Source organism: Schistocerca piceifrons, chromosome 1 (genome assembly GCF_021461385.2).
Source record: "Schistocerca piceifrons isolate TAMUIC-IGC-003096 chromosome 1, iqSchPice1.1, whole genome shotgun sequence".
Taxonomy (NCBI): domain Eukaryota; kingdom Metazoa; phylum Arthropoda; class Insecta; order Orthoptera; family Acrididae; genus Schistocerca; species Schistocerca piceifrons.
The window spans coordinates 806767847-806791544 of NC_060138.1; the positions used below are offsets into that span (position 1 = coordinate 806767847).

The window sequence follows — 23698 nt, forward strand, 5'->3', positions numbered from 1 at the left end:
AGTGTCGTTACCATTGTGGGCGGGCATAACGTTCGAGCGTCGTCCCCGACCGAGGCTTCTTTAGTTCTGTCCTGAACCAACTAATCACACTAAAAGAGGGGTTAGCCCTATTAGTGGTTTGTTCTTTTCGTCGCCTTTTACGACTGGCAGAACATACCGGAGGCCTATTCTTTTCCCGGGCCTCTACGGAATTTATTATTATTATTATTATTATTATTATTATTATTATTATTATTATTTTTGGACAGCATACTGAACTTCGATTCACTCTCTCCACGATTGCATCTGCCACACTTGTTCGACCGATATTTTTCTGTTTACAAAGACAACCAGAAGCTTTAATTTGCCAGGAGCAACGCACAATGCTCTGTTTCCATAATTTATTCTGAATGTACGTTGCAGTTTCGTAATAGATAAATATCTCAGATATTCCAACATGCGAAAACTCTTTTCTTCTGTTGTGGCCGTTTTATCACAACGCCAGCTAGTGGGCACATTGCGAAGTCTGTGAGTTAACGGTTCCATTCATGCATAAATTGTATTTGTACAAGTTGTGCTTTGGAAAGTATAGAACTACGAAAACGAATGAATCATTTACAGTAGCCTTGTACTAGAAATCAATGCCCGATAATTTTTGTATTCTAAAATGTTGCAGCTACGGTTTTTCCCATAAGGTACAACTTAATGACCTGCCTGATGCGTATATTTCTAAGGTGAAGACCAGCCGCCCCACGATCGCCAGGGAACTGAGTCGGCAGGCGGGAGCTCCGCGTGGCTGAAACACTACATGCGCTCCGCCCACAACTTGAGGCGCCGCGACACCAGCGACGACGACACTACCGGTCCTAAGGTGAGTGAGTCCAGGGCGCTCCTCCCCTCACCTACTACGGTGACTTGCAGCCATGTTAGTTCGGTCTAAGCTCGAGAATGCATTGATATATCTGCTAAATTGTCTGCCCCCTTACCTGAGTGGTAAGTGCCATGTTTGATTCCTGATCCAGGTCGGTGATTTTCTCCGCTCTGTGACTGGGTGTTGTGTTGTCTTCATCATAATTTCAGCATCACGTCAGCTGCCCAGTGTTGCGTCAGTGTAGCACGTCAGTGGCCGAACTACCCCACGTGTAGACTGCCAGCCGTCAACACCATGCGATCATTTAATTTCAGCCCATTGAACTTCTACTAAACAGAGGGAAATGACTCTTGTTAAGAACGATTCTTGTAAAGATGTTGTCCAAACTTTCAGACTGATACAGGGAGAAGCTCTTTTTGGTAGGTTCCATAAATGATCGCAGTTACACATTCCACAATTTCGAGGAGATACGATTAGCGTACAATGGCAAATCATGTCTACTTAGAAATTATACTTCAATTGTATTGCTGAGCCATAGAGCAGAAAAGGGGAAGAAATTAAAATTTTCTGAAGCACAGACATAAGCGACACTAGGCAGAGGTGGTGATATAGCTACGCAGCAGAAAGAAATAACGTTGTAAGTCAGTCGTGGACGTGAGCACACGTTGCTACGTCGGTACCAATCGCGAAGCTGCAGTTACACATTCAGATGAAAGTCAACTGAGAGAGACAGAGGGAGAGAGAGAGAGAGAGAGAGAGAGAGAGAGAGAGAGAGAGGGAGAGGGAGACAGAGACAGAGATATGTCTGTTAGCTCTTATTACGTGGAGCAGCAAGCTACATTTTGGGCCCAATAACATCCTTCAGTGGCTTGACAGAGCAGCCTGTAACGAATAGTTAAGCAAACACAGTGGAATGTGAATCGCTGAGCACTGTTAAAGAAGTGGGCCACATTTGTTCATTAGGGACAGACCCTCACATCATTGTCTTCCTCCCGCCTCCATCAGTACCATAGTTCTCCAGCTCTGAATTCAACTGGTCGTTAGGATTGACGTTTGTACCGAAGCATTCGCTTCAATTATTATTCTTGTGGTGTAGATACAACCAAGGGTTTGACGTTCAGGCACTTCTCATGAACATGCTGTTTTCTGTTCCTGAGATCCCAACATCCAAGTAACAACGACCTGCTGCATGGGGGACTTCACAATTGCCACCTACCACATCGCTGATGTGGAGACTTAGGACCTTCTAACACCAGAACAACTTGCTGCACTGACATCATCGGATGCCTCTGGTCTTGATTATGGTTGTAGGCACTTCCAGGTGTCAGGGCCTACCTGTCTGGTGGGGTCAGGATCAGCAGATTAAACAACTTCCGACAGAGCAGTACACCCTGAGGGGTCACTGTTGGTCATCGTAATCTTCTGGAATGAGACTAAGGATGCTCTTCCACTGTGCGGCGGCATAATCCCTCTGGAATTTCAGCACGCCACTTTCATGTGTCGCCAGCCATGGCTGATCGGAGGAAATCTGAATGAAAAATATTAATTTACTAAGCAAGTTTTATTAGCACCGAAGACGACAGACGACCTACAGATTCCACAACATTGTACTGACAATGTAGAGGTTGATACAACTAGGGTTCGGATAGCTTTAAGGGAAGCTCATGGAAGGTGAACTCACATACTTCATTTCCTGTTTCATGGAATACACTTTGTTGCTTAACAACAGTATTATCATTAACAAAACCTTGTTAAAGTAATCATAACGCTCGCAATCTTAAAATAACTTGAATAGACACAATTCATAAGAACGAATTTTAAAAATTCATACCATTAAAAACAGGGCATGAAACAGGAAGTATAGAGTTCCCAAACACAAGAAAGGAGTCGCACAAACTAGGCGTGGCTGCAAGCAGGTTCAACCAACAATTTTATCTTCAAATGAATTACAATGACAGTCACTGAATGTACTAACAATTTCCAAGCTTGGGTAACCGTTACACAGATGGATAACACGCATCCAAAATACAGAAGGGATAACAAGTCACACCACTGATTGTGGCTGTTGGCGAGCACTTAACGATCTACAAGCATTAATAAAATCCTGTAAACAATAAATTCACAGTGTAATGTTGTTGCTTTAATTTGTTCTCAAAGCGGTGCTGAAAGCGGTGCTGATTTTCAAGACCATAAAAGTGGGTTAAAAGCTGTGAGCTATCTGAGGAAGTTAACACTGCATTATTGCGCAACTGTTTATATATATATATATATATATATATATATATATATATATATATATATATATATATATATATAAAACAATTTAAATAAAAAGAAATAAATCAGTTTATATTTGAATATTTATTTTAAAATTGATCATTGTTCCGTTAAAATTTCAGCATATCAAACTTGATTCATAACTAAACTTGTGCCTTATTTAGGATTGTGCAAATGTGAGTTTGTAATCTTATGGAACACATCAAATAGGGAGCCAAGATTGGGAGACTACATACAACAATGCTTTCATAAAATAACACATGAAGAACGTTGAAACATATGCAAGAGGAAATTAACCACAACCAACCAATTCAATTTTCATCCAAAGAAGTTACGTTCTTAGCGCAATCCTGTCCGTCATGAAATTACCGCACACTGGTATACTAAATTCATACTAACTCCCTGTGAAATCTTCCCAAAGAGAATAGCTGAGGACTACTTTGATGCTTACACCACATGCTTCACGAGGTCAACTTGGTTTACACAAAGAGTGTAACTCCACAATAATTTTGATAATTAAAATAAATTACATCCAAACGCAATTTACAAAAGAAAAACCTCGAACTGGTTACTATCGTCTTGCTATTAACCTGATGGGTCAAACAATTGTATAAGCACGTGGTACTGGTCTCACAAAGTGCACCCCACATGGGTTGAACATAAAGAAAAGTTGCTATATTGGAAAATATTGTCAAGACAAGACGTTATAATCTCACCCATATTCGCATTTAAGATAGATGATCTTAGTTAGAGTTACGAATCCTCAACATGTGGTTCCACTTTACTCACAAAGTAGTGACAAAGCAACTACTGGAAGATATTCTAAACTTCACACTCGAATTTCACTGCATTGCAATTTAAGACAACATAAGATATTTTAGATCTAAACCTGAAATAAAGGTGATTAAATTTTCAGTTAGGTTGAACTTAAGAAATCCATTGTCCTACGGACTTAGCAGACACGTGCTTAGCCGGAGATCTTACCACTTCAGAAGCTCACCGTTTACTGACTGACCTGGGCCCCTACCGAGTGTGCTTAACAGATACAAACGGAAGTGACCAGAGAGGCAGCTTCCTGTACCAACATGACAAGGGACGGACAGGACCATACTAAGAATAGATACCTCTCTGCTTTTAGAAAGCGTAGCTACCTGTTCTGACGTTGGTCCTACTGCTCTCTAGCAGACAGGCTTGTCTGCTACCATCAAGCATGCAACTAGAAATACATTTGCTCATTCATCCTCTCACACAGAAGGAAAGGGGGATGACAGTATCTTATCATATAAAGTATATAAAAGAAAGCGGATGTAGGTTCCGTATGAGACTGGGTGACATGAATTACTTATAAACTGTGTTTTAAGGTGTAGTAGTGTGACAGATCGTACTTGTTTATGTGTAAAAGTAACACGTTTCACTGCTCAGTCTCCTCCCTGATAGTCAGAAACACAATAGTAAAACTAGAAGAGGAATTTATGAGGTAAATGACAACAGATTTAAGAAATTAACATGAAAGGAATCCAACAGAGACCTTTGATAACCACAACGCTCCAGGAAAAGACTGTGCAGGGAATTTTCTGGCCATGCTAGGGCATTCCCAAGCAGGCTTCACACACCCAACTTAAACCAAAAATGTAAAGAAAAGACAAAAGGTCACCAGCTACTTGCTAAAACACAATAATTTCATCACATCTTTAGAATCTACCAATTTCAAAGAGAAAAGAGCCATCTGTGACACCTATTTAAAATATAGTGTAGACCTAATTCGGTCAGCAAGTAAAAACAATGGTCCCTGCTTCATTATTATGAAAACAATTTCTGGTTGTTACCCTTATGGAGTTCACCAGTATTTGCTCATTGCAAGAGCCAACTGATCACAGGAAAATTTATGACTGTTTATTAACAAGTAAAATTTCTGGCAATAGCAAAAGTGCCACAGGAATAAAAAAACATGAAAATAACATCAGTATTATAAAGCAGAACATTACAATGCACAATACACAAAAGCAAAAAAAATGATAAGAGAAGAAAACATGTTTTACAAAGTGGTTATCGCAAAAAATTCTATATCTTATAAACTAATAATTTGTAGAATTAAAATAATTTTGTGGCACTCTACTACATTCCAGTTAGTTAGCAAACAATCACTGTGTCATTATACTGAAACTACAATTAATTATGTGATTTGAAACTTCCTGGCAGATTAAAACTGTGTGCCCGACCGAGACTCGAACTCGGGACCTTTGCCTTTCACGGGCAAGTGCTCTGCCATCTGAGCTACCGAAGCACGACTCACGCCCGGTACTCACAGCTTTACTTCTGCCAGTATCTCGTCTCCTACCTTCTAAACTTTACAGAAGCTGTCCTGCAAACCTTGGAGATCTAGATGGTAGAGCACTTGCCCGCCAAAGGCAAAGGTCTCGAGTTCGAGTCTCGGTCGGGCACACAGTTTTAATCTGCCAGGAAGTTTCATATCAGCGCACACTCCGCTGCAGAGTGAAAATCTCATTCTGGAATTATGTGATTGTTACCCTTATGGGGTTCCTCACTATAAATATGGCCCATGCAAATGCTAATCGATCACAGTCCAATGAAAATGAAGAGCTATCTGACTGGTAAACGAAGCAATGCCACAGAAATGAATTTACGAAACAAAATATCACAAATCTAATACATCACTCAAGAACAAACATTGATCAACAAAACAGCTGTGAAAGTACAGTAGACAACGTCTTAAAAAAAAAAAAACAAAAAACAAAAAAGAAAAAAACAATAAATATAACACCTGCAAAATACAAGAGGCAGTCTAATAAATAAAAACACCAATAAATCAAACCCCTGCAAAATACACTATCAAAGTTTCTCTGAAAGAACACATGTATATGCATTGGACTATGAACTGTATAATCACTGTTCACTGGCACACTCAGTAGTTCCACTGTTCCGAGGCACAATATAAGACGAGAAGGGGGGAGGTTCGTCGCCGCAGCTGTCAGTAGGGATTTTTGTCCATCTGTTGCGTGGAATCCCGCCGTCTCTGCCCTCTCATGAAGTTTCTCTTTGTAGCCTGTGTCACGTACATCTCGATTTGGTTCCATGTGTGTGTTGTCAAATTCGTGCGGTATCCTCGTTTGACACGCCAGGTTGAGATTCCTGGGCAAGGATGACACTTAATGGCTCTTCTTTGTGCCACCCTTAGCTACCAGAGAACATCGAACTAGGATTTACTGTCACTTGACAGTGGGCATCCGCCAGGACATGTTGATAGGCGTCATTTAAGTCTGTCAGTTTCTCTGGACAGTATGTGTCAAAAGGCTCCACGCCCCTTGCGTTGTTACATTCTTGAGCTATCCTCAATAGCCTCGCCGGTTTGATATTCCTGGGCAAGGATGACACTTAATGGCTCTTCTTTGTGACACCCTTAGCAACCAGAGAACACCGAACCATGATTTACTGTTGCTTGACAATGGGCTTCCGCCAAGAAATGTTGATAGTCGTCGTTGACGTCTGCAAGTTTCTCTGGACAGTACCTGTCTAAAGGCTCCACGCCCCTTTGTCCCCTGTCTTCTGTCGTTTCACCGCGACCGTCTCGTCACAGTCGCGTGCATGTGGTGCGTTGCCAGCAGATGGATTTCCGCGCGGTGGACCGCTCAGCCATCTCATGTCATCGCCTCCACGAAGGGTCGCACTGGTGCGGCTGGCCATTAGCTCCAGGTGCAAGGGTAAGTGTTTGCCACGTACCCTTCTTTTGTTGTTGACCGCACTCCCTAAGTGGCCCGGCTGACAGTGTGTCCTGCTGAAAAACCCGCCTGTTTACAACTGGTCCTCCTCCCCGCTGTCTCGTAAGAGTTTAGCCGGTTCCCTTTCACGATCTCAACTGCATTCACAGAAATTGTTCATCATAGTTATGTGATTACAAAATGTCATACATAATACCACTTAGTTTTGTCTTTCACAATTTTTAAGAACAAAGTGAGACTTAATTTTTTTTTAAATAAAATGTTAGATGAATCGACAATATAAAAATAAAAGTTAAATGACTTGACAATATAAAAAATAAAAGTGAAGTGACTTGACAGTATAAAAAGAAAAAGAAAATGAACTGACAATATAATATCTAAATCCACATCAGTAATGTGGTTCACTTGCGTTTTAATAAATCAAATGCTACTTATTAATTCACTAAAATGAATAGGATTATGCCTTGTGCAAGTATAGGTCAGGTCAGCATAGGGTTCACATGTTATTTACACTCACACATGCACACCTGTTGTCTATTCTACAAACTAACTACCCATAAACATGAATTACTCAAAATATTACTTCAATCCACTACTAGTTAATACAACAAGCTACTTCAGTGCTATTTCAGCACAGTGTTTATACCACTACAACATTGTTCTAATTCGTACTCTTCCTGACGCTCGCGGTTTATGTCTTGTCACATGATAAATATGGAGAAACTTTCCTTAAACATACACAGTAAAAAGAACAATGGTTATTTACACGCCAAAACATTTATACCAGTTGACACACCTGATAAGAGACTCGCAATTATACATTTATCATACTCATATGTTTATACATAAAACAGTAAGACAATTTCATCTAAAATTACGTTATCACAAGAATTAATCACGCAGATGACTCTGAGAAGGGTAAAAATATTTTCATCCTACAGGTTATATTACATTTTTTTACCCATTTTACTCCAATTTCGTTCCTTCTTTAAATTACCTTTCGCTTCCACATCAGTTATTTCGCCTGTGGTGGTTATTCTGGATTCATTTCTCATAAATGGCAAAATTGTGGTCTCCTCTATTCTATAAAACAGTTTCATCTTAACATATTGAACTTACAACAGACACAAAAGATCCGAATCTTCCTGTAGTTTAAATGACAAATGTTTTGCTTCATCCTTATTACATTAAACCAAGCTTTCCTTCGGTCCCATAATCAAAATTATTTAATCTTCCTCTACCTTCAAGAGGGACATTTCAGTTCAACTCATATAGGCTGCAGTGCATCCCGCACCAGCAAAAACAGTAAGCTGTAATGCTTACAGCATCTGCAAAACACATAAATGTCGCTTTTCTATCCAAGTATTAACGCAGAATAATTTTTTTGGCTCTGGCTCAACGTCAATCAAGACTACAGAAAGGATCCATATTTCTGTTCCATTCTCCATTTGCTGAAAAACTGCTCGTATTTGACTACCACAATAATATTTCAGGGCCATGTAAATTACACACACCACAATTCTTCTTTCACCTTGAAGGGAATCAATATACTGACGAAATCCACAGACAGTACTTTACATACTCAGCTGTAAAGAACAAAATAAGAGCTCTATTATCAATATTAACATATCATCGCATATTGGGAAGCCAATGGTTAAACAATCTTATTATTGCATCGAGTTTTCAAGATTCTAAACTTACTCATTCCTTTCTCAGAGTTCTCCTATCTTAAAATATTCATACAGCCCGCATACTATAGTAAGAGATCCTCATCTATACTGACAGATATAGAATAGTAATAGATAGATAGTAGCACTGAAAGCAGAAAATCGGAAACAAGTCTACTAACAGTTGGGGTCCTGGGTTTGCCAGACCCATAATACCCACAGATCGGATATTCCCCTGAGTTTTGCATTAATTCAACACAGATCTTGCTTCTCTCAGGAGCGACTTTTTTCGATTTACACAAAAAACTATAAACAGCATTTCACTCGTTCACAAAGAAACCTTTTATCTTCACATTTGAAACAACCTAAATCCTAATTGCACGTGGAAAGAAAAAAAAAAAACTAAAAACATCACTTCAATCAATCACATAGAAACATCTTTATCATTATTTTTACCAACATATTATCCAAAATGCATATGTCACAAATGTAAACCAATCAATTCATTCTCCTCTCTATACACCCTATGTACTCATTTGCAAAGTCACTCATTTGTTCTGATTGGGCGCCTTCTGCGCTGATCATTTATCATTGCCGGTTTTGTTCATTTCCATTTGCTGTGTTATGTCTTGGGTTAGCCGGCCGAATTTCAACATCATGAGGTGCTCCGCCCACAGTCCTATTTCCACCGTGTTCAACGTAGTATCGATTCTGGTTGCCGTAACAGTTGCGTTCACGAACCTGTCCACGTCCTCCGTCATTTCTGTTGTTCCACCTGTCTTCGCGACTGTTACCACAGTTTCTATACTGCCGGTCCCGATTATTGTTCCGTTCGCGTCGCGACGACCAGTCATGCCGTTGATTAGTACTACGGCCACGACTGCGATCGCGCTGCTGTGCCCCGTAATAACTTTGTGCCTGATTAGGCGGGCATTCTGCTGTATTATATTCCAACTCTTGGAGAAGTGTCTTAAACGTTTCCACGTCCTCTTTGCCTCGTCCCGCAAGAATGACGTGGCGCAAGTGAACCAGCAATTTGGTGATGCATATCCTAATTAGTTCCGCAGACCCGTATGGGTCGTATAGAAATTGATTTCCCTGCAGCATGTGGTCGAATAGGCGTGCTGGGCTGCCAAAACCAGACTGGTTCAAATTTGGCAGCATAATTATGTCATGTTTGACCCTATCTTGTGCCGCTTCCGACCAATAGGCGGACAGAAAGGCTTGTCGAAACTCCCGAGTGGAGTTGCAGTGACGCGCTGCCGACCTCATGCGAATCGATGGTTGTCCTCTGCCCCAGTCTGCTTCAATTGTTCTACTTGCTGTTCAAGTGCGTGAATCGCTTGACTGTTGTCCGCTACTGTGTTGCTAACGGACGTGGGACAATGCGTTTCCGCGTCCTGGACCCTGGTGGGTACCTGCTGGTATTCCCTTTGGCATTCTTCTCTCAGCACTTGGAAATTCCTCAGTAGATGTTCCTCGCTCTCTTTCGATTCCGCATCGCGACTCCGCTTGCCCTGTTCTAAGGCTTGCAGACGATCATCGATTTGTTCAAATGTACAGCGTAATTATTTCATAATGTCACTTTTTATTTCACTTGCCAGATTGTTTATTCTTTGTGAGATATCATCGGACACTCTCTGCATCGACTCACCTATTATATTTGTCTGCTGGATTAGTTTTTCGTCTATTTATTCGCCTAGATCGCGGGTCGATTTTTCAGATTTCTGCATCATTTGTTCGCCTAGCTCACGGATCGATTTTTCGGATGATTCTTTTTGTTCTCGGAACGATTTTTATGATTTCTCTGCGTTTTCTTTATTTTGATGCAATAAGGCTTTTATGAGTTCTGCCAAATCTATTTGGTTAGTTGGAGGCAAATTAATTTCTGGCTCTGCTGTAAGTCCGTTCATCCTGTTTCGTATTTCATCTGAAGTATTCCCCATTGCATTTTCGGAACCGTCCGACGTGTTAATATTCGAAATCAAATTATCCCCTTGGTCCATGTTGCTTAAGTTGTTGCACCGCCTACTTTTAGCTTGGTTACGTGTCTACATTAGTTCAATTTATACCCGGTACGTAACACACTAATCAGAATAAATGTATCCCCCAAAAATTACGACAGTCACACGAAAGGTACCCAACCTAGTACGCACGTTTCCACACTCAAAGCAAATTTATATCTTTGATCGAAGTCAGTGCAATTTACAAGCGAAAAAATAAAACACATACATATAAAACAAACAAATATAGAAAACAAAACATGACAAACAACACAACGCCACTCAACAACGCTGTGAATCTTTTGAAAGTCTGCTCAGAAACAACACAGAAGTTGTTTCAGCGCTGCAGGGAAAAAAAAATTAAAATTATACAACGCACGCAATCTAACGTTTCAGAGATTCCAGAGTCTAGTGGAATCACAAAACAGGATCGCCATGTGTAATGTTGTTGCTTTAACTTGTTCTGAAAGCGGTGCTGATTTTCAAGACCATAAAAGTCGGTTAAAAGCTGTGAGCTATCTGAGGAAGTTAACACTGCATTATTGCGCAACTGTTTATATATATATATATATATATATATATATATATATATATATATATATATATATATATATAAAACAATTTAAATAAAAAGAAATAAATCAGTTTATATTTGGATATTTATTTTAACATTGATCATTGTTCCGTTAAAATTTCAGCATATCAAACTTGATTCATAACTAAACTTGTGCCTTATTTAGGATTGTGCAAATGTGAGTTTGTAATCTTATGGAACACATCAAATAGGGAGCCAAGATTGGGAGACTACATACAACAATGCCTTCATAAAATAACACACGAAGAACGTTGAAACATATGCAAGAGGAAATTAACCACAACCAACCAATTCAATTTTCATCCAAAGAAGTTACGTTCTTAGTGCAATCCTGTCCGTCATGAAATTACCACACACTGGTATACTAAATTCATACTAACTCCCTGTGAAATCTTCCTGAAAAGAATAGCTGAGGGCTACTTTGATGCTTACACCACATGCTTCACGTCAACTTGGTTTACACAAAGAGTGTAACTCCACAATAATTTTGATAATTAAAATAAATTACATCCAAACGCAATTTACAAAAGAAAAACCTCGAACTGGTTACTATCGTCTTACTATTAACCTGATGCGTCAAACAATTGTATAAGCACGTGGTACTGGTCTCACAAAGTACACCCCACATGGGTTGAACATAAAGAAAAGTTGCTATATTGGAAAACATTGTCAAGACCAGATGTTATAATTGCATGGGGGCTTAATTAAATATGATTGAAAATATTTTTAGATTTTTTGTAGCTGTTATGCCCGATTACGCAAGTCTCGTAAACGGTTGGCCCTGACTAGCATTAGTACGCAATCTGACTGCATAGAACAACAACAAAGAATGAAACGAAAATTTTCATTAACACAATTAATTAATTAAGTCCCCAGCAACTATAAAATCTACGAAGCCAACAAAGCACAAGTGTAGCTGTTCTGTATGTGGTAGTATGACTCAACGCACATCTGGCACGGTTCTTCTTCAACAAGACAAGAATTTTAAATACCAATGATACTGACGTGATAAAAGAAAATTAGAAAAACTATAATTACGCAAGAAAACCAGAATTACACTCTAATACAAGAACACAAGCTAGATGCTTTGTTGACTGAACCTGTAATGATGCATTATTTGAGACACACAAATAATAAAAGAACATAGTGGTTTTCACCTTCATATATATTGACGAAATGCACTCTGATCATTACAATATCTTCATTAGAATAACATCTGCTATCTCTCCCATCAAATAACTGGATAAAACATGGAACAAACACTCCCTACTACCACATATCCACTCCGACTTCACGACAAGCAGTGCCCACCACAACTTCTCGGCAAGAACTGCCTGCCGCTACCTCCCAATAATCACTGATTGCCACGAGTTCTTACCAGGCACTGACTTCTACGAGCTCTGCCCACGCACTGTGGAGGCGGCTTAATAATACTCTTTGGCGCAATCTCTGGCGCAGTGGCTCAGTGTAGCCACCTTTCATATGCCCCTCCTCCACAGGCCAGAATTTGATGGTATTTTTGCCAGCATTGGTGGTGAAAATACCACCAAATTCGTCCAGAAAAAATACAGACAAAAATAAAAGATAATATTAATACCTAAATATCTCATAATTAGTTAAAATTTTGGCTTTGCACTGACCTTTCAATAACCTAATATATGAAATACAGTAAGCAATACAACTTCTTTTCATACATATGACTTTACATAAGATTTCACACAATACACAAAAAATCAGTTTATACAAATGTTCACATAAAATGCTTTCAATGATTAGTTTATACAAAAAAAAAGACACCAACAGGTGACATCTTTTCAGTAGAAGCAGTCCATCAGTGGCACCCAGTAAAGTTTAGCAGGTACACCCAGCAACAAGTCACATTAGTTCAGTAGAAGCAATCCATCAGAGGCACCCAGCAATGTTGAGTAGGTGCAGACAGCAACAAGTGACTTCATTTCAGTAGAAACAGTTCATCAGTTGCACCCAGCAATGTTGAGAGCAGGTGCAGACGCCAACAAGTGACATCATTTCAGTAGAAGCAGTCCATCAGTTGCACCCAGCAATGTTGAGCAGGTGCAGACACCAACAAGTGACATCATTTCAGTAGAAGCAGTCCATCAGTTGCACCCAGCAATGTTGAGCAGGTGCAGACACGAACAAGTGACATCATTTCAGTAGAAGCAGTCCATCAGTTGCACCCAGCAATGTTGAGCAGATGCAGACACCAACAAGTGACATCATTTCCATAGAAGTAGTCCATCAGTTGCACCTAGCAATGATGAGCAGGTCCAGAGAGCAGTCCAAGATATTCTCTATCACTGATCACACAGTTCATCAGCAGAAATTAATCATTCCTAAGTGTCACACATTATGTTGAAAAAGTGCGGGTAACAGTTCGTAATATTTACCCTCACTAATCAGACAGTTCAGGCATGAACAATAGTTTGAATTCACATACAAATGCTTTTACACTAAACATACAAATCATAACAAACACACAAATGATGTCAGATAATTTTCATATTAACTATTACAAATACTCAAATATCAGTAAACCTATAATATTTATGGGTGTCAGTGCAAGCCACTACAAACAAATAAAATAATATTTACGAGATAGGTGGGTAGGATTAGGAAAGGAAAACACGCAAAACACACTCACTCATCTTTCATCCACATTAAGTACTACTGTGTAATTGAATAGTGTTAACTGTGTAAATGCAATTCTATCAAAATCTGATGTTCATCATGTGTATCAAGTAGTAGTGGCAGCAATGTATAACAGTCAATAATAGTTAAGTCAACGTCATAGTCATCATGTCAAGACCAATGTTTGCCAAGCCAGATCAAAATGTACTGTTGTTGAACAACTGTCAGTGAGCCAAGATATGCAAATACTTCCTCTCTTCAAAAAAAAGTATACCGCTTAGTGATTTAACAAAGTGTGTGTATAGACTATCTTCCTTCTACTTTAGTGTTCTAGTCTGCTATCTTCATCCTCCTTGTTCCATAAGACCAACAAAAAAAATATGCATCTCACTTACTTTACCTCTTATCCACCAAAACTCCAATAATCATCAACTTCACACAATCTCAATAATACCTCAATAATACCTCTTCAATACGTCGATACATATAAACCTTATTGCCAATATATGCTCCTCACTTACTTTACCTCTTATCCACCAAAACTCCAATAATCATCAACTTCACACAATCTCAATAATACCTCAATAATACCTCTTCAATGCGTCGATACATATAAACCTTATTACCAATATCATTTCACTTCCATAACAACTCTTTCCTCTAGTCAGTCTCCTCGAACAAGTACAGATAAAATCCGAATGCAAACCTCATCATCCCATTCAATCCGAAGACACACTGTCAACACACAACCTCTGTGTAATCCGTCTGACCCAAATCTTCTACTCATTATGAATTATAAACAAAAGAAATGCATACATGACCTCTAACAGACTTAGTTCGAATAACTCTCAGTAATTAAGTACGATTACGGAGTGTGAATGATCATAATATTTCACAGTGTGTACATCACTTCAAGAATTATGGCAGAAGCAAACATGTGGAGTATTTCTTGTGTCAAGTGTCACTTCCTATTTCAATTGCTCACGAAGAATGCAGTGTAATAATTGTTAATGGTCTAAACCTAGTAATGGTATGTCATGTCGTTAGCTTCCTTCCTATTAGCATAAATTTATACAGTTTCCATAAAACCCCCAGCTCATGTGACTTCAACGAAGTTCCTTGTACCAATGTCGCTCGTCGAATTATAGCAGTTCATTTTCTTATCTTAAAAATATAAGGCACTGAGCGTAAGCAAAACAAGCAATAGCGAGTAAATATACCAGTAGAGAACAGAATGTCAACCAGTGTATGCAGCACAATTCTTACAACGAGGCTCTGCCAAGCAAACAATCTATAATTAATACAATAGTGTGACCTAAACTCTATGTTTGTTCACAGTATATCAGCATTTCTATACACCAAATTAAAGAGTAGTTATGACAACAAACAGAAATGTATAAATATGCAATCCATACGCATAGCAGCAAACAGGTCATTAGCATCATATCAGCATAAGCAAATAAATGTTCATATGTCATCTTAATAAGTAAACATGAAGGCGCAAGCAGATAAATCACAAAGTATAACTTACATACCTAAACACATCAGCACAATAAATTAGGGTTACAATTATAATTTAAATAAATAAGCACAGCAGGCACATAATTAAAAAATATGACATCAGTGAAAAAGCAGTGCAGCCAAGCGATGCATAATATACACAAGTTACAACCCAGTTCATTAATAATCATTGTCAAAATCAGTTAACGTACGCAAGCACGTCGCTTCACAAGTAAATTCATAGAACATGAAATTAGCACAAAGTATGAATCACGTAATCGCGAGCAGCAAATTACGTCTAAAGTACGTACCTAAGTGGAAATATGTTACCTGAAAAATGAACTCAATTAATAGTTACCTTTTTAGTTTATTAGTTTCTTCTTGGAAATTACATTCTTCCTGAAAATTTCTCGATAGCAAGTCCTCTTAACGTCGGACACGCACAGAATTTACCTGAAGTTCTTAAATATTTTATAGAACCGTATCCTGCAAAATACTGAATGTTAATAACATAATTCATCAAGTCACTATAGCTTTATACTGAATTTAATCGGAGAAATTAAACTGTGTATTTGTTTACGGCTGTCAGTGCATTCGCACTGAGCACTCGATCAGCTGTAGGCGCGTGACGTAGGAAGCAATTGTTCGCGGTCAACGACTGCCTTGTGCGGCGCACAGACTTGACTGTTGCTTTGAGTATGTGCCGCCGCCAAAACACAGCGCGGTATCCTTGCACTCTCTGCGTGTTTACATGTAGCTGTTAGTTTCTCACAAGTATGTCATTCCACAAAAAAATTTTTTAAAAGTATATCATTCCACAAAAATTTTGGAAACTACGAACCTCACGTTTTGTGGTAGGAACGGCATAATTACGAATAGCGTCTAATTTTTCTGGATGAGGGAGAATACCTTCTGTAGAAATAATGTGACCGAGAAATTTCACCTGAGAACCACCAAATTCAGATTTTTCCAAGTTCACAGTAATGCCAACTCTTGCAAAGATACGTAATAATGAATCCTAAATTTTGTTGTGCTCTCTCCAAGAACGTTTAGCAATAAGAATGTCGTCAACATATAAAGTAATATTGTCACGAAGATAAAACAGGTAAAATTTCATTTAAACTACGAATGAATGCTGCAGAAGATATAGTAAGTCCAAACGGTAATTTCCGAAATCACATTTTGGTAAATTAGTCATATCCGGTTATTGTCTACTCACTCTCTAGATAGATTGATAGTAGAAGAGTTGTTTTTGACAGATGCAAAGAATAGTAAAAGAGTAGGCAGCGGTACAGAAAACTAAAAGAGAAATAGCACCACTACAGCTCGGGGCCCTATGCTCGCTACGGCACATATTCACTTAGAGTAGTGAATCCCCTGAGGACTTTAATAGCCGCACATAATTTCCAGTTTGTGACTTTGTGGCAAATCTGGCGGAAGTGCGTACGTAAATTGATCTAACTAAGAACATGGATGTATGTCATTCTTAGAATTGCGGAAGATCTTAAATTTCCGGACAGTCAAAAAGTGTTTATAGTCAAAGTTTTCGCCTCGTGGCGACAAAGACCTACCGCGTCTGTCCCAGTCCCAATGACGATTATTGTTAAAATCGCGCGCCTGGCGCTCTCTTGTTGCATCCCGTAAATGAAACAAATTACTTTCTTCACACCCTTCTGCTAAACTAACACTTGTCAATTTATCTGAGATCTCCTCAACTCTTTCCGATGAGTCACTTAATTGTTCTTTCTGTTTATTTACGTCTTCTGTAAATGTCGCTTCTCGGGTTTCGGTGTTGTCACATTTAGTAGTTAACTGTTCACACTGTTGCGTTAAGTTATTTATTCTGTCATTTGGTACGGACTCCTCGGTTCTTTCAATTATTTCTTCCTTATCGTTTGCACGTTGTAAATTTAACTCTGAAAATTTCTGTACTATCACGCGATCTTTTTCTTCCTGTTCCCTGCCCTGTTCCTCTTGTCTAATTTCTGTTGAAATTAAGCTATTATTGTGAGCCATCAAAATCGGTTGTACTTCTTCTCTAATTTCTTTATTTGATTCGTCTTTCGTGTATTTGAAACATGTCCCTGTTCGTGAGCCTAACTGTGTTTCCATTGTTCCCATATCAGTTTCTAATTCAGATCGTAACTGCGATCCCACTGCTTTCATCTCGGTTTCAATTGTTCCTATTTTTGAGCATAACCGTGTTGTCATTGCTTTCATTTCTGTTTTTAATTCAGATCCCAAAGTTCCCATCCGTGTTATCATTGCTTCCATCCTGGTTTCTAACCGTGATCCCACATTTAATATTGCACTCATCAACTGCTCCGTTTCTTCTGTCGTTAACCACGTAATCTGTGAATTTTCTGATTGAGAAAAATTTTGAACTGTTTCCGGAGTATTTTCCCTGCTTATTAAATTGTTTTCAACACCATTATTCATCATACTGTTGTCCTGTGTTGGCGAGTTCGCCATGTCAACAATTTCGTTATTCTGACTATTCAGCATTTTTGCCTTTTTCATAGATCGCGTAATCATTTACAAAATATACAAAACTCGTCACTATATGAAAATTGCACACAATGACACTTTATCTCCAACAATACCATTCACACGAAATGTTTCCTTCAAACACGATTAACGAACAATTGAAATAATTCCACTAAATTGTCAAACGCGTATACAAGACAACAAAAAAAAAAAAATTGAAAAATACCATTAGAAGAATGCCAATTACCAAATCTACACACTCAATACAGACTACAATCACTAAACTCAAATTACTACAACAATACTACAGTCTACTATTTTCACAATCAGAAGAATTCCAAGGGACGATCCGAAGCAGCGGTCGCCACGTGCATGGGGGCTTAATTAAATATGATTGAAAATATTTTTAGATTTTTTGTAGCTGTTATGCCCGATTACGCAAGTCTCGTAAACGGTTGGCCCTGACTAGTATTAGTACGCAATCTGACTGCATAGAACAACAACAAAGAATGAAATGAAAATTTTCATTAACACAATTAATTAATTAAGTCCCCAGCAACTATAATCTACGAAGCCAACAAAGCACAAGTGTAGCTGTTCTGTATGTGGTAGTATGACTCAACGCACATCTGGCACGGTTCTTCTTCAACAAGACAAGAATTTTAAATACCAATGATACTGACGTGATAAGAGAAAATTAGAAAAACTATAATTACGCAAGAAAACCAGAATTACACTCTAATACAAGAACACAAGCCAGATGCTTTGTTGACTGAACCTGTAATGATGCATTATTTGAGACACACAAATAATAAAAGAACATAGTGGTTTTTACCTTCATATATATTGACGAAATGCACTCTGATCATTACAATATCTTCATTAGAATAACATCTGCTATCTCTCCCATCAAATAACTGGATAAAACATGGAACAAACACTCCCTACTACCACATATCCACTCCGACTTCACGACAAGCAGTGCCCACCACAACTTCTCGGCAAGAACTGCCTGCCGCTACCTCCCAATAATCACTGACTGCCACGAGTTCTTAACAGGCACTGACTTCTACGAGCTCTGCCCACGCACTGTGGAGGCGGCTTAATAATACTCTTTGGCGCAATCTCTGGCGCAGTGGCTCAGTGTAGCCACCTTTCATAATCTCACCCACATTCGCATTTAAGATAGACGATCTTAGTTAGAGTTACGAATCCTCAACATGTGGTTCCACTTTACTCACAAAGTAGTGACAAAGCAACTACTGGAAGATATTCTAAACTTCACACTCGAATTTCACTGCGTTGAAATTTAAGATAACATAAGATATTTTAGATCTAACCTGAAATAAAGGTGATTAAATTTTCAGTTAGGCTGAAATTAAGAAATCCATTGTCCTACGGACTTTGCTGACACACGTTTAGCCGGAGATCTTACCACTTCAGAAGCTCGCCATTTACTGACTGAGCTGGGCCCCTACCGAGTGTGCTTAACAGATACAAACGGAAGTGACCAGAGAGGCAGCTTCCTGTACCAACATGACAAGGGATGGACGGGACCATACTAAGAATAGAAACCTTTCTGCTTTTAGAACGCAGCTACCTGTTCCGACGTTGGTCATACTGCTCTCTAGTAGACAGGCTTGTCTGCTACCATCAAGAATGCAACTAGACATACATTTGCTCATTCCTCCTCTCACACAGAAGGGAAGGGGGATGACAGTATCTTATCATATACAGTATATAAAAGAAAGCGGATGTAGGTTCCGTATGAGAATGTGTGACATGAATTACATATAAACTGTGTTTTAAAGTGTATTAGTGTGACAGATCGTTCTTGTTTATGTGTAAAAGTAACACGTTTCACTACTCAGTGTCCTCCCTGATAGTCAGAAACACCACAGTAAATTTAAAAGAGGAATTTATGGCGTAAATAACAACAGAATTAAGAAATTTACATGAAAGGAATCCAACACAAACCTTTCAACAGTCCCCGAAAATACAGGGAAAGCTGGGATGGCATACAATTTAAATGTGGTTCCCAACTCATACACACAAGCAGAAACGTTGATGGTGACAATTAAAACATAATTGCTCAAAACACACGATACTAGGGGATGACATGCAGGTTTAAATGTGAATCCCAACTCGTATACAACAGCAGAAATGTTGACAACGATAGTTAATGAATATACAATTGCCCAAACTTCAAGGTATGCTGAGAAGTACAGCAGACGGGTATCACAGGTAACAAGGAACAAGCAGGAAAGACTCACGATGAGTGGTTCAAAGGAAAGGTTCAATAGTTTGTATTGATAAGTGCAGGGGCTTAAACTTAAGACGCTCAGGGGTAGAAATAAGGGTGAAAGGTTTAAACGAGTAGTTAAAGAGAATGAAGGAGGAACTTTAGGATTGCCAACATAATTTAAACTTAATGAGCTTACTAAATTCACCAAATATGGCAGACTACTGGTTCCCAACTAATTGGCGACTCTCCACCAAGGAACTCATCAAATGATCAATTTTACTTAACTTGAACCAACACGATGCGGCTGCTAGAGGTACTAGATTGTGGGCTAGACCAGACGCTGTGTGAAAAGGGAAGCGCCGCCACTACACAAGGCAAACATCTCTCTTCTCTGGCAAAGTTATCCTGCCAACACACATCACAAGGGAACAGTAATCTGCACAAATAATGCTACACACGAGAATGCCTAAGAAGTAGGAAATCTCAACTAATCGCACAAGCTACTACATGTATAAGTTACAAGCTTAACGCTCGCTAAAATTACTTGTTATTTAGAAGGGGAAATATCACTCCCTTCTGATGCAATGATTCAGGCATACTCATCTATAAAGGATGCTTTGCCCCTACACTGCCAATGTTACAAATTTACTTCCGTCCATCGAATTTATGGTAGAGAATACTCGTACAAGTGCACGAAATATGACCAGGAAAGCAAACTGTAATCAGTTACACTGCCAAATGACCATACACACTCGTAGGCTCTAACAGGTCCAATTCCACATAACACAGGCAGGGCCTTACGATCTGAAGTACACAATAGTAAGAAAATAGCACTTAAGTCCTCTCAGGTGCGAAGGCGCCGTTTCTTTCAGGATTCCAGCAGTGGTTTATTGCCTCCAGTCCGTACAGGCTGTCTTTGAGGTGCCTTAAAATTTATGCTAGCGGAGTAGGCAGGGAACTTGCCAACTAGGTTCCGCGCGAAGGCCGCTACTCACCCCGCGACTCGGTACCACCAATCCTTAAGGGAGCGAGCAAGGCTTGGCCCCGACCGATCTGACCATTCGCGGCTTTCCGGGGCCCTTGCTGGGCAGCTGGAATCTCCCAAAACAACAACTTGCCAGCCAAGTGTCCTCCAGCCAACTAATTCCCCAGGCCCTGGCAAATCAATCACACACACCTCTAGCAAAATACCCTGGCTCGCGATATACGGTCAGATCGATATCGGCAACACTAATAGGTGGTGGTGCCAGCAGAGTGTCACACTTCAAAGATAAAAGCTGCCACGGCTGTACCTCCATCCTTAAACCAACTATTCCCTCCACCCAACCCCCACTCAGAAAAGTAGGGAGGTCAACTAAGCGTTTTAACTTGACTAAGGTAGACTCGGGGGATCTTGCGAGATCATTGAACAGCAAATTAACTTGCCCCAGAAACTCAACAATGGGACAAGAGTCGACAAAGTGGGGGGATGAACTTGCCAAGTCCAATGCCACCATAGGCTCGTCTGGCGTAGTTTACAACAAATACCTTATCTCGTACCTTGCCCTGAAAAGGACGTCTACCCTGGTAATAGCACTTTGTCTGTCGACGATGAGTTTATTCGATATTGTTCCTGGCTCAGTGCGAATTTTCCTTAAGGGTACCTGGATAAATAGATACAGAGATCAGAGCACCAGGAGCAGCTTTTGACGTTTCGTGTTGAGGAGAATTAAACACAAGGTTGAGCCAGCGGAGGGTAATATCCTATTTACTCGGGGAGTTATTTGATATATAATCAACGTCGACTATAGATTACGGTTCACTCTTCCAGCAAAGCAACGCTGAGGTTGCTTAATGGCAGTGCAAGAACAGAACTGTTTAAACTGCTTAGAAACAAACGCCGGATTCTTAACGCACAACAGAGCCTTAGGAGGGCCAGACCGGGAGAAGATGTTGGTCAGCTGTCCGGTACTAATAACGGCAGTAACCCCTCGGCTAGGAGCGAGCGAAACAAATCGCGATAACGCCTCAATGACCACAAGGATATAAAGGATTCCTTTCTTAGTAAGGGGAAGGGGTACAACAACATCAATAAAGATTTTATCCACTGGATACTGTTCACGCTCAGATTGTAATAAGCCGCTCAGCGTTTGTGTTTGTGTTTCCCCTTCTACAAGAGTTGGCTCAAATGGCTCTGAGCACAATGGGATTTAACTTCTGAGGCCATCAGTCCCCTAGAACTTAGATCTACTTAAACTTAACTAACCTAAGGATGTCACACACATTCATGCCCGAGGCAGGATTCGAACCTGCGACCTTAGCGGTAGCGCGTTTCCAGACCGTAACGCCTAGAACCGCTCGGCTATCTCGTCCAGCTCTAGAAGAGTCACACACCAACCAAACGCTGGATATCCCTGTACAATGACGGCCAGGTGAGATGAGCTCGCTTCTTTGCCAAGGTCCAATGCAGGCCTAGATACCTACCCACCAACTAACTGTGAAAGTAATGAAAGATGGAGGGGACTATCTTAACAGGCAAGAAAATCTTGAATTACTTGAGTTTGCCCATTTGTTTACACAATTTATCAATCTTCAAAGAATACCTCAGCTCGTCCTTTCCAAATAAAAATTGCCTACTAAGCAGCCCCATAACGGGTCTTGGTCCTGCATAATTTTAAGATCAGCAAATAATCGTTGCTCTTCTTTTAGAACAGTACAAGCAAGATGATGGGCTCGAGCTCCTTCAGTGGTATTTTCTGCTCTAACATGCAGCTGAGCGCATTGGCTTCCTGATTTTCAACGACTTTAACGTGGGGTATCTTAAAATGAAACGCTGAAATCCAGACCGCACATCTGGTCAGGACACACTTTAACGCCTGAAAATCGGTATTCAAATAGAACTCCCTATGTTCCAGACAGAACTGGAATATTTTAGGGCGAACAGGACAGCCAGTGCTTCACATTCATACAACGAATAATTCAACTCAGAACCGGACAACCTTCTCTTCAAAAAATCTGAAAGGCGTCAGTGTCTTTGACCCTGAATCTCCTTCAGGACAACTGAAGCAATCCTTATGTTGGAGGCGTCGCTCTGTGAAGCAAATCTCTTGTCGAAAAATGGCACAGCCAACACTTTGAGGGTCCGTAATGGCCGTTTTAATAGCTTCAAAGGAACACTGTAGACTATCGTCCCATACAAAATTATCCCCCTTCCTGCACGGATTATTAAGAGGGGTAGCAAGCTGAGCAAAACTGGGAACGAACCTGCGGAAATAGTAGGATATTCCAATAAACCTAGGAAGCTCTTTCCCAGTCCTAGATTTGGGGAACCTCTTCAATTCTTCGTTGACTCTTGGTCGATACTAGTGCCATCCCTGGTAACCAGATGACCCAAAAATGAATCCTGACGCCTGGTAAGAGTAATCTTAGCTGGCTTGATGGTTAATCCAACGTCGCGAAGCTTCGGCAACACCTGTCTAGGATGGGAAAGATGTTCCCCAAGTGATCCACTACAAATGCCCATGTCATCCAGACAGTTAAATACAGAGACAAACGTCAAATCCCCCAAGATAAGATACAATAAAAAAAGGTTCAGGAGTGGAACTAAAATTCAAGGTGAAAGAATATCAGTGATACGATTTGCTGACGACATTGCTATCCTGAGTGAAAATGAAGAAGAATTACATGATATGCTGAACGGAATGAACAG

At 39.8% G+C, this 23698-nt stretch overlaps 1 protein-coding gene across 1 annotated transcript in view; it reads left to right on the plus strand.

Annotated features, from left to right (window-relative positions):
* The window catches only part of LOC124795482 (fibrillin-3-like), a 152147-nt gene that overhangs the window by 80105 nt on the left and 48344 nt on the right, over positions 1-23698 (plus strand). Inside the window, exon 4 of the mRNA XM_047259527.1 lies at positions 714-850. Coding sequence (XP_047115483.1) covers positions 714-850 — 137 coding nt within the window. The remainder of the gene's footprint in view (positions 1-713; positions 851-23698) is intronic.